We start from the raw sequence: 19,823 nt of genomic DNA, 5'->3' as shown, positions 1-19,823 counted from the left end.
AAATATGAAATATATCAATTATTGACCAAATTGTTGTTGAATTATCTGCCCTTGTCTCTCAGCTGAGTGCATTGCTTCATTTACTGCGCTTGCGCTGACTTTACTTCCAGGCATTCATCGTTGAAGAGAACTATTAGTATTAGCTTTCATGGCTTACGAACAATCAGCCCTTCTATTGAGAAAACAATTGGCTGGTAAGAATATGTTGAACATGGTTGAATTATTTTTTCTTAGAAAATTAGCCACAAAATATCGGAATTTAACAACAAGCCCCGTTCTTTGTATCGACTGCTTACTACCAACTTGGCCATGTCGACTCACTTCGTTAGTATATTCAAGAATGATAAAATGTATCATTAATTCCATCTTTGATAATTTGTTAAAGATTCACGTAATTTTGGCATTTAAATTCAACAATTTGAAATTTGTATCCATAATACCAAACTGTTTTTGATTCAATTATATGAAAGTTTATGTTTAATGTAGTGCATTGATTAGCATTTAAAGTTTGAAATCGAGTTTAATGGTATGTTTGTATTGAAAGTTGTCGGTCCTATAATTGTTTATCTTAGTTATGATGTGTGTTATGTTACTGTCTCGTTATATGATAATGCAAACAAATCAGTAAAATTTCAAGGATACTGAAGAAATTTAAGCTCTACCATTGTTTTTAATATTTAAACATTAATTGCGTGGACCCTGAGGTCCATGCACAAAATAAATAACCAAGGTAAAACCAGATGCAATTGGAAAAATTCAGCTTGCGCATGAGCTAGGCTGGTTCCTGTGTGGAATTGTAGGCCAGGAAACCAGGGTAACACACGTTTATCTGAAGCAGAATGAGATTCCATACCATGAACACATTTTAAAGTTCAAAGGTTCTGAGATTATAAAGGTGTTGATAAACAGAACAGAAACATAATGTTCCTTTTAAAGCTCTGGTGGGGGCAAATCAGGCGAAGCCCCCGGAAGCTCCTGGGTTTTACCAAATTAATCAGTCAATTTACTGTAAAAGAAATGGTGCTACATCCCTTTTCTCTAGCCAATAGGTAGCCCTGAAAAAGATTCCCAGTGTTAGATGATACAACAAAGGAGTCATTTAAGTAGAAGTATCAATATCATCAAAATATATTTTTAAAGTGTATAATTTGCCCTTGACCTTTTTTAAAGGACAGCAACTTGGTAATTGATATTTTAAAGCAAAGAAAGAATAACATGTATGTTTCTTAATCCTGACAGGATAGATCATGGTACTTTATAACATCAAGCGATTTGTAGTACCACCAGGAATATATAGGTATAAGCAACTATCTCAACATCTTATGCTTGTTGTGCACATGCATACATGTGATATATACTGGTGGTATGCAAATCATAGCGGGTTTTTTTTTTTTTACCCATTCATGAGATCATGACTGGACAATAAAATGTATAAAAAGTTTTTTCAGTATTTTGAATTGTTTGCTTATAAATGCCACAATTTTCCTGTATTTCTTGCTTGCTAGATACTGGAAAATGTCACCTGTGTTTGACATGTGACCTTCCAATACCCGTGTACACAATTTGTCACGTGTAAAGTTGTAATTGTCATTTGGGATAATTATCTTGCTATGAAAACGTATCAAGATACCCCTTTGGGTAGCTTTTTTTTTAAGGGGTACCTACTTATAACTTTTAATGTTAGTGATAATCTTAAGTAACTTGATAGAATATATTTAATGAACTTTAGAAATAAACATGAATCTGACCCAGCTCTCCGTACATATTAAATACGGTTATTAAACATGTTTATTTCACTGAAAAAAAAGAGTATGGTTTCAGCTTTTATGCTGTTTATAGACTCGGGCAATAGAACACACAGAGTTGTACATTGAACCTACAGTCTGTTGACTGCTCAAGCATTAAATAATTTTTTCCATTATACATCATGACCATCTTAATCTTTTCTGTAGATTTGAACAAAAATCCAGTGGAAGGATTTTCAGCAGGCCTGATAGATGATGAAGACTTGTACAAATGGGAGGTAGTCATTATTGGACCACAAGACACCCCATAGTAAGACTTGAGTTCTTTTCTCTATGTAGTGAAATTGTACATCTTCCTTGCATCATTATTGTAAGTTCCTTACATTACGCGAGTACCAGTCCTTAATTCCGTGATCCTGCTGTTTTGCTGTTAAATCGCGAGAATATAAAATAGCAAACGCGGAGCTTTTCTCCTCATATCTTAAAGTTCTTAACTCTAAAAAATTAATGGCAAGATTTTAAAATCTGCGAGGGGTGCTTTACGCGATATTACGCAGATATTAATATCTAGCGCTTTGTTAGGAATCTACAGTATTATGCACAATTACCGGTAATAAGAAATGACTAATGAGGAATAGGGTTTTAAAACCAGGTTTGAAGGGAAGGTGGCTGGTTGGATGATCATTTTTATGATTAATAATTTATTTTTTTTATGCCTATCATTCATATATCATAGACAAAATAATTTAAACAGGCAAAAAGAAATGAAGTAATAAGTATGTAAATATATGAGTAATTATGCAAGAAATATTTTTAATTATTTAAGTATTTGTAAATACTCTAAATGGGATCAAAAATATTGTAGTACATGTATATGTTAAAAAATTGTTTGATCAATTTGCAGTGAAGGAGGATTCTTTAAAGCACACCTTATCTTCCCTAAGGAATACCCCCATAGGCCTCCAAAAATGGTATTCAAGTCAGAGATTTGGCATCCAAACAGTAAGTCAGACCCAGGTTATGTTATACTTGTATTATTTTTAAAAATTGACGTTAATTTGTACAAAATTTGAATGTACCCTGGTATTAACCTCAAGCAGACTAATACATTTTTAGTGCGTGTATTGTGACGTGGTAAGTTATGTTATATTATTTAATTGAATTTGTTTAGCCAATCAAATGAGGCATTGCAATCAGAATGAAATTATTTGTTGGTAAAACAATGTATTATGTTTTCATGTCATTGTACTAGATTTGATATTTACCTTGTAACCATAGTGATGACCCTTAAACATGGGGGCGAGAGTTGCCGTATTGAACACATTTTATAATGTTAGGCAGTTTATCCTACATATCTGTAGAACTTTGAACCAAAAAAATTCATTCCTTTATTTTTACAGTTGGTCCTGATGGAGTAGTGTGCATATCTATCCTTCATGAACCTGGTGATGATAAATATGGATATGAAACTGCTTCAGAACGTTGGTTACCTGTGCATACAGTTGAAACTATTTTAGTCAGTGTTATATCCATGATTTCTGATCCTAATGATGAATCGCCAGCCAATGTTGATGCAGCTGTAAGTTTTGTTTTATTATTTAAAGCTGACATGAATTCATAAAAGTATTTGGTCGCCATATTAGTTTCGATCGCTCCTCTACTGCCACTGGGGTATATATACCGGTTGAGAAAGTTACGGTCAGTTGCTTTCCGATCGAGGCATTCGCGTTGCACGGACTTCTAAATGCACGAACTACACATTGTAGTAAAATGTAGTAATAAAGAATAAAGAAAACAACAATCAATGAAATACAAAATGTATTTATTCTTTGAAAGGATGTCCAAGGTATACGTATTATTTTGCACAGACAGTGCTGCCTTACTTCGCATGCACATCAAACACGTGTGTCGTTCATACAGAGTGCATAACGGCTGCATCTTCTTGAAAACCCCGGCGACACTACATCCAGCACAGTAGCTAAATGATAGTAAATCCAAGAAAGTAACAACGTTTCCATCCGTTCCTACAAAAACGCCCCATTTCTAAAATCCATGCGATAATTGACATTGCTCGAACTGCCACAGTGTGTGGTTTGCGCATGTGCGATGTTATAACATACACAGGAAAACGGTCTACAATTATTGAGGAATTTTCGAAGTATCTTCGCCTGGATTTCAGTCTGTCTTGTTTCGTCGTTTATTGGATATATCTTGCCAGTGCAGTGGTTGTCATATTATTTTTGTTCAAAACGCGTTTTTACAAGTCTTTTCGTCCAAGGTAATACGGTGAAGCATGAATAGTGCTCTCGGTCTTATATAGGGGTGTGTAGCGATGAGCAGAACAATGGAAATCGACAACTAATATGGCGGTAGTCGGAGATAAAAGGGAAATAATGCGTATTTATGAATTCATGTCAGCTTTAATTATGCTGTCTGTATAGCAATTTTTCATGGCTTAAAAAATTTCAAACTCTGTTTAAAATTGTTTGTGATGATTCATATAGTTTAAAACTATCAGAAAAATAAAAGCAAGATTTTAAAATCTGCAAGGGGTGCTTCTTGCAATTTTAGCAGATATATTTACAATTTCCAGTGTGATTGTGATAACACTACAAATCTCAAATTTGTAACATATAGTTCAATATATTTCATCAATGATGTACTGTTGGGGTGCAACCAGGGTTTGTATAACTATATGAAATGAAAATAATTATAAAAATATTAAATTGTACGTTTGCCAAAAATTGTGTAATTGTAAGTAATAAGGAATCATTTGAATATTATGGCCGGGGTGTGATCAAACCTATCATTAAGCACTTTGGGCTTCATAGGATTTAAAATCATTACCTCATAATATTCAAAGAATAATTCCTTATACCTTATATCAATTCCTCGAATTTAACTTTGAATCTACAGTAGCGATCTGTTACCATACTTAGAGTAATTACTTTGGAAAAAAAGTATGGTTGTTTTTGTTTGAATTATTTCTGTTAAATTACTGGTATGAGCATTATTAAATCCCATAAACATTTTTTGAATGCATGTAATTCCATAATGTTTAATTAATGAAATTGCATCTGTTTTCAGAAAATGTGGAGAGAACAGCCAGAAGATTTCAAAAAACGAGTGGCACGTTGTGTCAGAAAAAGTCAGGATGACTTCTTATAGAATACACTCAGGTACATATAATGGTATACATATATCAGTAAACACCCTGTCTGGTATATGATGATAGTTTTGCACTTCTTTTTTCATTTGGGGCAACGTAATAGTTGTAGAGACAAAGTAAATACTTATATTTGTAAGATGAAATTTAGTTGTTAAAGAATTTGACAGTAGATGAACTTCCAAGTAAACTATTGTTTTTGTATGTAAATTTGAAACTGATTATATTAGCCCCATGTTTATCAGTACATGTACCGGTACTTTAATTTTCATTTTACTGTCATTTGTATTGAAAATTTGATTTGAAAATCTGTTTTTGTTTTCAGCTTCTCATCAGAACTATTACCATCCCTGTGATCATTTCCTGTTTCATGAAGACTTTATGGAGAGTTGATAACTTATTTCACACAGAATTAAGTTCAATACCATTCTTAATATGCAAAACATATTTCAAACAGCATGGTGGCATTGTTCATAGTGTGAAAGTTTTGTTTTGGAGTGTCTAGCTTTGTGGATTTTTTTTCTTAAAATACTGGTTAGATATTGGATAAAAATTGGAGGTCTCAACATTTTAAAGAGATATAAAGAAATTGTAGCAAAATATGCAGATGTTGTTTGATTGTCAAAGGAGAGAAATGTTTAATAATGATGAAAGTACATAAGTACATTTTCATTACAAAAGAAGACAGTAATCAAAATTCAAGTCTGTTTTATGCACTGGTCTGTATGAAATACATTGCCAGTTGGCACCATGTGACATATATTGATAATGCACAAAAATTTACAATATGGGTGTACTTGATGTGAGAGTTTTGCAAGTGCTAAAAGATTGAGTTGAATAGGAATGTCTGAAAGATTTGTTTTAAAACTACCTTATTACTTATTCATCTTGGAAGTACCTCATGTACTATTATGTGAAATGAAGAGGGACAAATTTAACCTCATTTTTCAAAATATTTTGGACTTGGTATTTGTATGGAAATGTTGACAGTGTGAATGTTAATCTTTCTATTTATTTTTTTCTGTTGAAAACAACAAAACATCCGTTACATCTGAGAATTAATAAAAAGCTACTGAAAACAAATAAGAGGATATCAAACTAAAGCAGAACTGTGATTTTATCATAAATATAGTGCTTTATTTGGACTATTGCCAACTAATGTGTTTGAAGGTCTTTTAAGTGTCTTTCTGTTCTTCTTTTCACTTATTTTTCAATTCATTTAGATCTTGTAAAATTGCATTTGTTATTACTTCATAATTATATTGTGTAGTATTCCAAAGTATGCATATTTTCTGTACAGATACAAGTAAAGCCTGCAACATATTATTATATTCTTTGTTCCTGTAATATTTATTATTCATTTGTGTATATGTGTATTTGCTTCAAATTGTTCCTGTTATTCTGAATTGGAAGCATACTTATATGTACATACATAAATATATTCTGGTTTTGAACTCAAGTTGGTGGATAAAGATATAATTAAGGTGAGAAAAAAGTATCACAATTTATTTTAATGAAATTATAAGGGATTCATAAATTTGGAAACCGCAAAAGAATGCAGCAGTTTTGAAACTTGGTTTTTATGTGTCTGTGGAGTTTGCTTACCATCAAATTCAGGGCACTTGTTTTGAATGAATATTGTATGTCAGTTATATTTGTCTCAGGTAAATAAATTCCTGTGTTGTAAAAATTGACATGTATGTGTAGTTATTCTTATTTATAAAATGTGCACAAGAAAATAAATTTCATTGGGTTGTTAACATAGACTTTAACGACAATTCATTATTCATATTTAACAGTACTACGTGTAATACATGAAGGTAAAAGAACACAAAGTCATACGAGGGTCAATCAAAAAATACCAAGACTTTTGTCATAGCTATGTTACTTAACGTCATATCATTACTAAATTTGGTAGACATAATTTAGCAATAGTTTCAAACAATTTGCAAGAAAAAAAGTGAAGAAATTCCTTTATTTCTAAGAATTTTTAAGAATCTATTCCTGCAAAAATGAGGTCACGGCGCACGATCAAAATTTGTGGTATGTCAACAATTAACCATATAATGTTGAAAGTAATATCTCTATAAATTGGGCTTAAAACCAAATAATATTGAAACCTCAAATGAAGTTTTGTCATGGTATTCTATGTTCCAAATAATGGCGGGATATATTGTTTTGTCAAACAGATATTAGTTACTAAAGACAGATAGTCCTCTTTAGAATTGACTAAAAATATCGACGTCGCCGGACGTCACGGCGCAACGAGAGGTACAAACAAAACGGAATTACCCCAGGAAAAAGCCGACAAACGCTGTGAAAATGCTCAATGGTGCAAAAAAAAAGTCAACAATTATTTGCAAGTTTGTGTTTAAGTGTAATAAATTTTGTGGGGGTGGTGGTAAGTGTATTTTGAATATAAAACAGTCCGGAAAGAGAGTAGAATATCTGTAAATATTTGGTCAAAAAGTAAGTAACGTCAATCGACGTTCAGGGTTATCCTTACTGTAAACTAAGAGATACACGGTTAGAAAATAAAAACTTTGAAGAACTAACTCATGATTCTGGAACAAATGTGTGCAAATAAGCTGTTAAGTGGTTCAGTGCCATTTTAAATTGTAAGGAGAAAGTCACAAGAGACTAACCGTGACATAAAGACGGGGCATATCTATAAACTGTGCGTGTTTAATCTTGACGTCATGTTTTGAACATCACCGTGCGCCGTGGGGACAAAACATGTTGTTTTTAAAAAGGGGTAACAAAAATACCGTGTCATCAAATGAACTAAAACTTCGCAAATCAATAACATAAGCGTTGGTGCACAGATTAATCTGTTAAGTATGACTTTCATGAAAAATATATGATAGACAGCCACATTGTCTTCGTATTTTCTGATTGACCCTCGTACATGCTAACTTTTAAAAAATTCTTAAGTATATACATTTTCATGTTAATTAATACAAATAAAAATATTTTATTGGCACAAACACAATTACAATAATTGGCAAAGGCCCAATGGATATACAGTAACATCATTTTATGTTTACCTGGTACAATAACTGCATGTACGTACAGCTAGTACACGTATTTATATTTTTACTGATCTATATAGATCAGTTTTACATTTCCTTAGACTAATTGACAACTTCTTCTTCCAATAACTGTGTTCAAAGCAGTCATTAATGAATTTAACAGTAATTTTTAAAAAAAAGTATGTATTTCACTATTTAAACATAAATGTAAAATGTATCTTTATATGATATAAATTATAATATATAGATATATATATTTATTTCGGAGAATCTTTAGGAGTTCATTTAAAAGATAAAATTTGATATGTACTCAAAGTGTACGAAATGAGAAGTAGTTTACATGATGATTAAATCCGGTTGAATAACTAAAAAAATTGTTATCAAAATGATGATCACTATTAAATAATATAATTAAAGACATTTAAGTACATGGACAACTATATGACCTTTGTTGAATAATGACAGTGTTTATAAAGTTTCTTCAATATTGACCTCGTCAAACAATATACATTTTAGGAAGTTTCCAAGTACTTAAGTAGTTCGTTTAGTTGTGTTTTACTACTGTAGTTAGTCAACTGTTTTTGTTGAAATTTATTTTCCCAGTCAGACTAAAACCTTTTATTTCACTTCATTAAACAGTAAATTAACAAGGGCTGGATTTACATGATTCATTTAGACTGTTTAATTTTAACACAGTAAAGGGTCTGCATGTGTATTACATGTAACATGCAGTAATTCATAAGATTTGCTGGTATTATTAAAATTGTTAAATACTCGGAAACCACGTCTTCCTGCTGTTGTCATTGATTATATTAAACATATATAAGCCTGAGTATTTAAACCAAGTTTAAATAATGTATTTACGGTTTACCAATATTTATAATAGATTAATAATGCCCTTTTCTGGTTATTAGTCAACCCATTTTTTAGTCACATCCGGTTTGATTCTATGATTTCCGGTTTGTGAAAGAAGTAACAGAAATAGCTTCAGGAAAACTTCACTTATGTCAAGTGGAGAAATTATGACAGAAAATGCAGAATGATGTGAATTTTCGAATAAGGTCAGCACATATGTCTGACCCAGACTGTCAGGACCAAGGAACAATGCCACAGAGAGGGAAAGTGGCAAAAGGTAATTCCTGAACCAAAGATAATTTTTTTTGACTACATTTTGAGAATGATTTTTCTATTTTCATAAAATAGAAATAGTACTTTTTCGAGCAAATGGAAAACATGGGTTTTTGTGGGCAAGATCGGGTTGTATTCAAAGTAATCTAAGAGTTGTATATCGAGTGAATGAACAAGAATAGCAATTGTTTACCTGTTTACTCTGAGTCACCTTTGGCCTGCAGTAAAAAGGCGAGTTTCTCGTTAGTAAACAGAACCCTTGCCAAAAGAGGGTGTTTACTTTACTATTTTTTTACATGCCTCATGTGACAAACCAAAATGCCATTTGTGATAATTGTGCTGTCCTGACTTGACTTAGCATCGATCAGTAACATAAAATCAGCTCAGATTTATTTGCATTAATAAAATTCAACTATTCATTTAATCATGGCTATTCGTTCAGCGGTCATTTTCCTTTTAGAATTTCACATTCTAATCAAACACAAAATAAAATTGGTATGGTCCTACATAACCTGAGGTAAAAAACTTTTACTATAGTATATATTAAGTGATTAAATATAATTAATATAAATATACTAGAAGATATAAGCCCAGCATAGGTGATTTTAGAGTCATTTGTAATTCCTTTGCAAGAGTTGTGTTCATTTTATGAAGGATAGATCTAGATATATAGATCTAAATTTATCTAAAACTAAAAGAGTACAATTTTGTTTATTAATACAAAAAGACTTGTTCCAAAGTGATAGAGAATCCAAGCATTATCCAAGAGTATACTGGAGGATGTGTGACATAAGACATAATGACAGAAATTTCACAGAACAATAAGTTTTCTTTTTTTCATGCATTTGAAAAAAATGACTGTATTAATGGATGGCTGCTTTAGTTTACATTTATTTGTTGTTCTGTACCTTCTGATTTTCAAAATTTTTGCTTATTTGAATTCTTGTAGTTTCAAATGTTAGAGCATGTTTAAAACTGATTACCAGATCGTTACATAAAACCTACTAAATGCCTTTATTAAATGAGGAAAAAATCCATTTTACAGCTAGTTGCTCATTTGTATCATTGCCTATTATATTTGAATAGCTAAATTTTGTGCGTGTGACAATAAAGCTCAGAGTTTTTTTAGAGGAGGAAATAATAAAAATTCATTAAAAAGTAGATAAGATCAGTTCAACTGACATACATGTTTGTATTCTTATGCATGCATGTTTTTATAATACTTTTAAATCTGTTTAACTTAGACCACCTTTACAAAATTGTTTGTTTATCACATTGACTAAAAGATACCATTTAAGGTCAGACGACACGTTCCTCGATTTTATATAATTTTTTTCAGGAATTTGTTAATGGTTTACTACTAATTTGACAAGCTTTCTTGGAAAAAATTAGAATACTTTACCAGGCATTTCTGCTAAAATACTAGAGTATGTAATTCCCTAAATGATCTTGAATTGCTGATATAAAAGTAAATAAATATACAGCACAGCAAAACACCATAGTGGAACTCTATCTTGGCCGGGGACAGGCTTTAAACTCACAACCTCAAAAACTTACTTGGCAGTGAGCGGCCACAACTATAATCACTCAGCCATCTAGGCATAATACCATGTACAAGTAAATTTTAATCATTTTTAAATAATTATAAAAATAATAATTTTTATTTGAACTCTTTATTACGAGGAGATACAAAAAAGATACCCGAGGAATGTGTCATCAGACCTTAAGTCTTTTAAAGATATTTTTATGAGCTATTTTTGTTTAGAGTTGGAGAAAATTGATGTTTTCTTTTTGTCATAAACACCTAACCACATCTTTTTAATATAGTTGTATCATCATTTCAGTCTTAAGTCTTTCATCATACTTAAATCATTTTGATATTCTTTGTTAGTTTTGAGATGTGGTCATAAAGTGATACAATTTGTTTGTTTTATTTGTGTTACTGATTTTACCTTTTATATAAATACATTTTTTATACTTTTTACATTTATATACTGTTTTACCCATGTATGTCTATCTGTCAATCTTCACAGCAACTATTCATCGCAGGTGTTTGAAATTTTAACACAGTTTTAGGCATACCATATGGTTGGATCCGTTTTAGTACCATTCTAAAGTCAACTTCCTGCTAAATGAAGACTTTGATTATTTTTAGTCTAAATTTTCAAACATTATTTTCGTCTAAGATTTCCCAGCAACTTTTCATCACAGGTGCTTTAAATTTTAACACACTCTTTGCTCAGGCATACCATATGGTTAGATTTATTTTTTACCAATCAGACATCAACTTCCTGTTAAATGTCAACTCTGCTTATTTGGTATATATATTCACATCAGAGCTGGGTTATTACTAGTGAGCATTTAAGGCATTGTAGAAATTTGTTTAAAACCATTTTCTGCAATGCGGCAAATGCCAATTTATTGATTCAGCATTTGAAAGATATATGATATAATAAAAGACATCTACCTTTGTTTAAGATGTTCCAAAAACTTATCAAAATTTTTAGATTTTGAAATTCATTTGGTACTAGTTTAATTTGATATCAATTAACTGAATTATTTTAAGGTTTACCATATTTTTCCATGTAAGAAACTGTTGTGTCTGTCAGAAACAGAAACCAAGGATTTTGTTTTCACTGTGTAAGCTAAATCCAGATGAAGTTATTATTAAAAAAAAACCTCAAGTGTTTTTCAAATTTTGTGTTTTTTCTAAATTCCTTATACATTTAACACTGATTGATATTGAAACCTTCGACTGAACTTTAATAAGAATTTCCACTGATTTAACTGATTTTCTTCAATTGGTTTTTAATTTCTTTTGATTTGCAGTTCGCCAAGAGTTTATGATCCATGAAGACGGAGCCATTGCTTACCAAGAACAAAATGAAGAATGTAAGTCAAGCGTGTTAATTTGTTATCATAATTGTAAGCAAGCATGAGATTAAAGCTCAAGTCATGTACAAATCCAATAATATTCCTTTTGGATATCATCTTTGTCTCCATAACTATTGTTATCAGTAGTCACTGTCACTACTGAGATACTGTAAACCAACTTTAATTTGTGACAACTTTATTTTGCTATTTACTGGGGATAAAATGGTATGCTATGAGTAATTTTCAATGCCATGCCTTATCCATAGCTTGTTATGACAACCATATAACAAAGGCTGGTTTGCAGCGAGAAACATTCATGACAACGAGGCTCTCGCGAACCTCGCAAAAATTTTTAATACAGTACATTTTAATCAACAAGGAAAAGCATTTCAAAATAAATGGGCTGTGAGAAGGCAAAATTTTTGGTTGTGAGAACCAAAAAATCTAGTGTGTGATAATTTGGCACTGTGAGAATTGAAGCCATCATGATTATCAGCTGAAGTGGGAATGGCTGCTCCTTAAATGAATCATAAAGTACAGTGTACATTATGTATCCCTCATTCATGATATATACAGTGTTGTGTATTGTACTATCATAAGTCATTTGTCAATTCTACTTGATTTTATGAGTGGAATAAAGTAGCATGAGAAATTAAGCCATTACTATTGAATGAATTCTTCTTGCAAATTAAAACACCAAACAACACTTCGGGTTCCTCCGAGGATCATGACATGACTCATCATGCTTCAAGTGTACCTGTAACAGAATAATGATATACAAGGTGACGACAGTGTCAATTTTCCTTTCATTGGTTCATTTCAGTTGAGAGACACTATGGTTTAAACAGATTCAACAGGAGAACAGTTCGAGATGATATTCCAGTGGCCCGAGTGGTACAGAGTGACGAAGAGAGGCAACAACAGGAGGAGAGATATCAGGAGTTACAGGCCCTGAATGTTCAGTAAGTCACTGGTGTTGTGTTAGAACACATGGTATGTGATTTATATTTTACAGTTCTTCAGGTTTTTTCATGATTTGTATTTTATTTAATTTTGCTCTTTTTCATTGATAGTACATGTACATATTTATTAATATTGGTATGATAGCTGGAATTTTTTTTCCCTGAACCGTTGAATGGAACTGCAGCTTTACAGTTACTTCCGCAAATATCCAACAAATGTTCTCATGAATATTTTGCCTTGAAAGATCTATATACATTTACATGTATTAGTTGTCATGCTTTGTATTTATGAACTTTAAATACTTGCTTCAGAGCTGAGGAAGATGCAGAAATAGCTCGGAGACTAGAACAAGACCTTATGGGTGAAGATGTTGCTGTGAAAAGACAGAGAGAACTTCATGATGAGGTAACAATCAGTCTTATGCATGTACTCACTGGTGACAATCAGAACAACAAACTATGCTAGATAAAATGTGAAGAAAGTAGAGATCTCTCAGTATTTTAATAGCTTTTTTCAAAATGATGAAAAAATAAAGGTCTACTTTTGACGCATTTGAGAATCACTTGTTAAAGTACAGTTTTGTTTTGTGTGGGAGAGAGAGAGAGAGAGAGAGAGAGAGAGAGAGAGGAGAGGGGAGAGAGGGAGAGAGAGAGAATGGGTATGAACAGTATACAAACTATGCTTTCAAACAACAATGGTAGCAAAAAAGTTAACATGTTGTAAATGCAACACACCACATGTATTATGTACAAAAGTAACCATAATTTGTATATGTTTGATCATTTAGATGGTAAAAATATTTTTTTTTCTTTTATACATATTTTACTTATAAATGCATGTTTATGCTCTCAAGTACTGGTAAACCAAGTTGATTATTCAAAACTTTTAACAAGTTCATGAAAGAAAATGTTTGGAATGCTTGCCATAATTTGATGATTTCTCACAAGGAACTTGCAAGAAAGGCATTTGAAAAGGAACAAGAGCGGTATGCAAAGTACATGGAAAAGAAAAGGATAAAGGAACTGAAGAAAGAGCGGGAGATTTTAGAAAAGCAACTACAGCATCATTCTGAGGAGGCAGGGCTAGTGGCTCGGGCCTTACCACCAGGTGTGTATAACCATCTGTATCTATTCTTTGGAGGTAGGGGTAGTGGATTGGTCCCTCCCATCAGGTAACAACTCTGTGGAGGTGCATGGAAATTCCCTGTAATCTCTTGGGATAATGGAAAGCCATAAAGTGGGTTAAAAAATCCTAAACAGAAATAAGCGCTAAAGATATAATTAAAAAATAAATTGATTGCCACATACTGTAAACCAAGTTTTAGATGTATGTAATAAGTATGTGCAATGTTTGGGAGCTAGTCACTAACCTGTTGTTAAAAGAATGATTTACATGTATTTGAAATAGATAAAATAACTGCCTGCTTGCATAAATTAATTGTCAGGAATTAGTTTTCCACTGGTCATTTGACATTAATAAGTTTTGCTTATAACACTTGGTTTACTGTGTATATATATTTAGTATGTAGCTAAGCATGGTTTTTGTCTAATTGTTGTGCACTTGTTTTAACTAGATGCTCGCTTGGGTCAGGAAATGCCACATACCCCAGGTAGGCAATGTGGCCAAGAGCCTATTGTATAACTTTACTGATGCAAAAACAAGAACAGAAATTGGTGAATCATTCAGCAGTGGAGGAAAAACATTTTTCATTGGGTATAAATTAACATCTACTGCACAAAGTTTCTGATGATCCTAATGGTAAACTTGGTTTCCTTGTTTTAGATGTTGAGAGTGCGAACCACGCTATGAGGGAAATTAGACTAAACAATGGAGCTGTAGACAGACAGGCCCAAAATATCCACCATTCCAGGTCAGATAACAGATAGTTAAGGCAAATTCAAAGTGTGCTCATGTCAGAATAACATTTTCTCTCCTTTTAAGTTGTTCAAGTTGTGTGCACTTAAAAAAGTTGACTTTCCTCTATTAATAAAGGAATTTAGAACACTGTTTGAGAGAAAGATTGATAAATGTCAATGATATTTTTGTAGAAGTTAACGTTTGATAAAAATGTAGTTTATGTATTTTGAAAAAAGGATTAAGTTTCCTTATTATCTATGTTTTCTTAAACAAGTTTTAACTGTCTGACATCAGGAAACTGTTGATAGACTGCAATGTTTCATTTCAGAAATAAAATCGAATGTATCATGTAATGTACATTTTGAATAGAATTGGAAGTGTAAGGTAAATCAAAAGCAAAGGGGCAAAGTGTGAACGAATGTGCTGCTACTGGATAGTTGTATTTGGAGTTCTACAGTCTTAGAACTGGCAATATTACGGTCTTGATGTAGAAATTCAATTGACATAGACAATTAAAAAATCTGAGAATGTTTGCTTCAGATTTGAAGTAATGTATGAAGCTGCTAATAAAGTTCTAAGACTGATTCGTTTTATCCTTGGCATGCTACTATGTATGTCTACATCTAGCTCTTTGGTTTGTTTTTTTGTAATGGTCATTCCATATTGCAAATATACATGTATGTTTACTCCATTTTCTGTTTTAGAATTAATTTTTATGTCTAAATGGCATTTTTTTTTTAATTTTAAGATATTTGAATGGATTACAAAGCATCACTGAGAATTGTTTCATACTTATTTATTTAGTTTTTACATGTGCTAGCATAATCAAATTAAATACCGGTAGTTACTGAATAGATATACATTGTACATGACATGGACTGTAATGTAAGAAATACAATATATACTACTAATATCTGACTTGTATGGCTCTCTAGGATATTTCCTTCTGCCATAAGTAAATAATAGCTTTGTATTCAGGTAAAATCATTTCTTTATATACAGGACATAATTAGTGCTCATAAATGTGACAAATTGAAGGAAACACTGATAATAACCAATTTTAACTTCGTATTAATTCATTAGTATAGAGATAATGTAAAAATGAACAAAGAAAACTCCAGAATTTGAAGAAATCTTAAGATTAAAATTTCTATTGTAAACTGGAAACACTGTACTAAATTTGCACGAACGCTTTCTTATATCCATGTATATGTATTCTGTTAAAGTATTTGTACTTTTTTTTAAAGAGGAAAAAAAAACCATAATTTTTTATGAAAAAAAAATGTGCTGACTGATACAGTCTTCTCAAATGTCAACTAAAGCCACAAACATGACTTATTAAAGTACAGTTTTTGGATGTCCATTTTCTGTGTTATGTCACTGATTGGTTTCTTTTCTTCGTTGTCCACAGAGTAACCCACACAGGAAGAATCGAGGATGACGGGGATTTCTCTGACTTTTACCCACAGCTTCCTGATCACATGGATGAACAACAGAAGAGATTTATCCAAGAGACGGCTGATGAGGTTGGTATAGTAGTAACTAGAAAAATAAACAGTTTCAGTTTGTACGATTTTCAATACTGTATGATTGTATAAATGAATTGATGGTAAATTTGAAGAAGAAGAAAATTGCCCTTAGTTTTATAGTAAGATATTAAATAAAATGTACAGGATTTTGTTTGTAACATAAATGAAAACAGATATCGATGTTTGTGTATGTATATTGTTATGGATAAACTTAGCATTTTTTTTATCATCGTTGTAGGAATTGGCTCGTTTGTTGCAAGAACAAGAACATAAGGTATGTACAGATTGGGAAACTTAACTGTTAAGGACAATTAGAAAATCCTATCTTAAAGGATATACTTGGTAGTTTGTTTACATTTAAGAAATAAACAACGTTATTTAGTGAACATGGCGTTATGAATAGCAATTGCTCTGTTGGCATATTCCATGATGCGCTAGCGCGCATCATGGAAAATATGCCAGCAGAGCAGTTGCTATTCAAAACGCCATGTTCACTAAATAATCGTTGTTTATTACTTATATTTGCATTTTACCACTTGCAAATACCCTGTATTAGCCTAGACCTTGACATTTAGCTATTACATCAAAAGTAAACATTCAGACTTTGTAATGTATCTTTTTTATTCACATAGATTTGTTAACAGAATCAATGATATGTTATAACAGTAATTCCTTTAAAATGTTATCAAAAACATGTTTTAATATTAAATACGTTAATTTTAATGGACTTGGAGAAAAACACATGTTGTATCGTATAGTGGTTTAATCTATAACGTCATGGAAAGAATATAACGTTACACCTTTATGACGTCATAGTATACAGACAGAGCAATTGCGATTATAGAGAAATAATTGCAGCTCCTCCGTATGGGCTTACAGTGGGAAAGAACAATGGAAATGCAAATATATTATTATGGTAAACATTTGAAATGAATCAAAATGATCAATTGATTTAAAATTTCCAGTTCACCTAAATTTTTATGCCCCCCTTCGAAGAAGGGAGGGCATATTGCTTTGCTGCTGTTTGTCGGTTGGTCCACCAACAGTTTCCGTTCATTTTCTTCGCAGAGGATGAACATGTTGAAATGAAATTTGGTATACAGGTTTATCAGGATAATATCTAGGTCAAGTTTGATATTGGGTACGATCGAGCAATTTTCGACAAAGTTATGGCCCTTTGACGTAGAAAAATTCTAGCTATTGGCAGTTTCCGCTCATTTTCTTTGCAGAGGATAAACATATTGAAATGAAATTTGATATACAGGTTTATCATGATGATATCTAGGTCAAGATTGATATTGAGTACGAATGGGCAATTTTCGACAGAGTTATGGCCCTAGGACCTAGGAAAATTTTCGACAGAGTTATGGCCTTTGGACGTAGAAAAATTCCAGTTATTTGCAGTTTCCGCTCATTTTCTTCGCAGAGGATTAACATATTGGAATGAAATTTGGTATACAGGTTTATCATGATAATATCTAGGTCAAGTTTGATATTGGGTACGATCGAGCAATTTTTGACAGAGTTATGGCCCTTGGACATGGAAAAATTCCAGTTATTTGCAGTTTACGTTCATTTTCTTTGTGGATGTTTCCAAAGGAGGGGGGCATAAGTGTTTTACAAACATCTCTTGTTTATTTAATACCGATATGATGTTAGGAATTAAAATGAACAAATTTCTTTAAATCTCTTTTCATCAATCACATTAGAAAAAATTCTTTAGTAATTCTTTGCTGGATGCTTGATTGAGGCACATATATGTATAGCTATTTAACTTGCTTTCAGAGAAACAAAGCTGAAGTCGACCGCAACAAACTTAGAGAAATAGAAGAACAAGATGAGAGGCTTGCCAAAATCATCCAGGAACAGGAAAAAATCAAACTAAAAAAGGCCAAAGAGAAGAAGAAGAAAGAGCAGGAAGAAAAGAGCAGACAACAGGTGAAGTTATACCTCAAATCATACCTTTCCCTCTACCTTACCCTTACCTTGGTGATTTATAAAACATACGTGTGAGCCAGTCAGCAGATGTACTACTTACACGCTTTACATCATGATCATTTTTAATACTCTTAAGAACAATATTCCGTTAAAAAGATCGAAATGGGATGCACATTCATTGGAGATTTTTTAACAAATATTGATGAAGAAATATTCATAGAAACCAATATTTTGTGGGATAAATGATAATCTAATAGATGTTCATGTATTACTAATTATTGCATTACATTTTAGCAAGTGACAAACCCTGCAACTCGACCACTACCTGATTTACCCGGTCAGAGGTCAGATATTCCTATTCAAAGGTCACACGACCACCATAGGCTGCGTAGGGACAGTTTTCTGCAATCTCTGAACAATGGACCAGCGGATAACTCTGGACAGCAGAGAAGTCCTGATAACTACAATACCAGTGCACATTCCTCCCAGGGGGCCCACAGCTCCTCCCACAGATCCAATAGTACCCAGGGTGTTCCCAGGATGGACCAGAGGCTGCCTCCTCGTGGAGATCACAGTGTTCGGAACGTAGAAAGGTGGCTTGAAAACTCGGTGATGGAATCTCAAGGTCCTCCACCCCGGAGGAGGGTGCAGTCTGACAGATCTGACCACAGTGACCATGTTCCTTCTCCCTCCCCACCTGGTAGTTACCATAGTGACGAGGAAATACCTTACAGGTAATTTCAAAACTAGATAAGGAAATCATAATCATTTCTATTTGATAAAGGTTTGAAATATAATGGTACATGTTTATATACCAGTTATACATGTAGAATATTTATATGTGGTAAAAAATTAATGTAGGATGTCCAATGTGATAAAAAGTAATTTTAGGAGAGGTTTTACATTGGCTTTGATTGTTACCCAATCCATTTGAATTTCAATAAATATATTTAAATTATATGTAAAATGTAATTTCTCTTCAATGAATTGTGCGTTTTTTGTTACAATATTGAATATAAAATCTTTTTCCAATTTTTGTTATTTTACCTTGTATGATGAAATATTTCGGTCAATTTCACGTGACACCACACAAGGAAACATCATTTTTCAGTTAATTTCATCTTTGGAGAATTTAATTAAAAGTACCTGTATATTTCAAAAATTTTATTATAAAATGTACTTGTATTTGTTAGAAAATTACCAAAGAATATTCTAGTTGTGCATATTCTCTCTTCAGACCACCCCCACAGCAACAGCGAGTCTCCTCCCGACCACCAGAAGAGAACCATTATGCTGTCAGTAATCCAATGCCATTCAACATTGCGGCCGCCATTGACCCAACTTACCACCGTCGAGCTCATGAATTCCAGCAAGATGAAACTGAGGCCAAGGTTCCTGTTACTATGGCTACTTCCTTGCCAGTCAGAGGTACCCTGAATATGTGTCTTGCTGGGGCTTGGTATATGATTAAACCACTCAGAATTTCCCCTTCTCCTGTAGAGTAACAAATAGAAACAAGGCCTATTGCAAAATGTACAAATTTTCTTCTTTAATTCTATTTCTTAATATTCCTGCACGAAATCATAAAAAG

The 19,823-nt window shown here is 32.5% G+C and overlaps 2 protein-coding genes across 4 annotated transcripts in view; both read left to right on the top strand.

Moving 5' to 3' along the window:
* Positions 1-44: 44 nt before the first annotated feature.
* Positions 45-6,605, top strand: LOC105330141 (ubiquitin-conjugating enzyme E2 G1). The gene is made up of 6 exons (XM_011431736.4): positions 45-194; positions 1,953-2,055; positions 2,650-2,747; positions 3,146-3,324; positions 4,833-4,924; positions 5,237-6,605. The coding sequence occupies exons 1-5, from the start codon at positions 149-151 to the stop codon at positions 4,911-4,913; spliced, it is 507 nt and encodes a 168-aa protein (XP_011430038.1). The 5' UTR covers positions 45-148; the 3' UTR covers positions 4,914-4,924; positions 5,237-6,605.
* Positions 6,606-8,878: 2,273 nt separating this feature from the next.
* The window catches only part of LOC105330142 (calponin homology domain-containing protein DDB_G0272472), a 31,474-nt gene continuing 20,529 nt past the window's right edge, over positions 8,879-19,823 (top strand). For 2 of the 3 annotated variants that reach the window (XM_066079769.1, XM_011431739.4), the window contains exons 1-12: positions 8,879-9,075; positions 11,901-11,963; positions 12,769-12,907; positions 13,220-13,313; positions 13,856-14,015; positions 14,482-14,517; positions 14,691-14,778; positions 16,177-16,291; positions 16,533-16,568; positions 18,080-18,232; positions 18,527-18,966; positions 19,470-19,660. In XM_066079769.1, coding sequence (XP_065935841.1) covers positions 8,976-9,075; positions 11,901-11,963; positions 12,769-12,907; positions 13,220-13,313; positions 13,856-14,015; positions 14,482-14,517; positions 14,691-14,778; positions 16,177-16,291; positions 16,533-16,568; positions 18,080-18,232; positions 18,527-18,966; positions 19,470-19,660 — 1,615 coding nt within the window. In that variant the 5' untranslated portion in view covers positions 8,879-8,975. The remainder of the gene's footprint in view (positions 9,076-11,900; positions 11,964-12,768; positions 12,908-13,219; positions 13,314-13,855; positions 14,016-14,481; positions 14,518-14,690; positions 14,779-16,176; positions 16,292-16,532; positions 16,569-18,079; positions 18,233-18,526; positions 18,967-19,469; positions 19,661-19,823) is intronic. The other variant, XM_020068037.3, reaches the window with a different exon arrangement.

The sequence above is a fragment of the Magallana gigas genome, chromosome 3 (assembly GCF_963853765.1).
Source record: "Magallana gigas chromosome 3, xbMagGiga1.1, whole genome shotgun sequence".
Classification (NCBI taxonomy): Eukaryota; Metazoa; Mollusca; class Bivalvia; order Ostreida; family Ostreidae; genus Magallana; species Magallana gigas.
The sequence above is the reverse complement of the archived record's forward strand: the minus strand, read 5'-3'. Positions and strand labels throughout refer to the sequence as shown.

What these genes read in the sequence shown, in the direction of transcription:
- LOC105330141 (XM_011431736.4), top strand. Translation starts at nt 149, where the DNA reads ATGGCTTACGAACAATCAGCCCTTCTATTGAGAAAACAATTGGCTG. An exon ending in ATTGAGAAAACAATTGGCTG is followed by an intron (nt 195 to 1,952) that starts GTAAGAATATGT and finishes TCTTTTCTGTAG; the next exon opens with ATTTGAACAAAAATCCAGTG. An exon ending in AGAGATTTGGCATCCAAACA is followed by an intron (nt 2,748 to 3,145) that starts GTAAGTCAGACC and finishes TTATTTTTACAG; the next exon opens with TTGGTCCTGATGGAGTAGTG.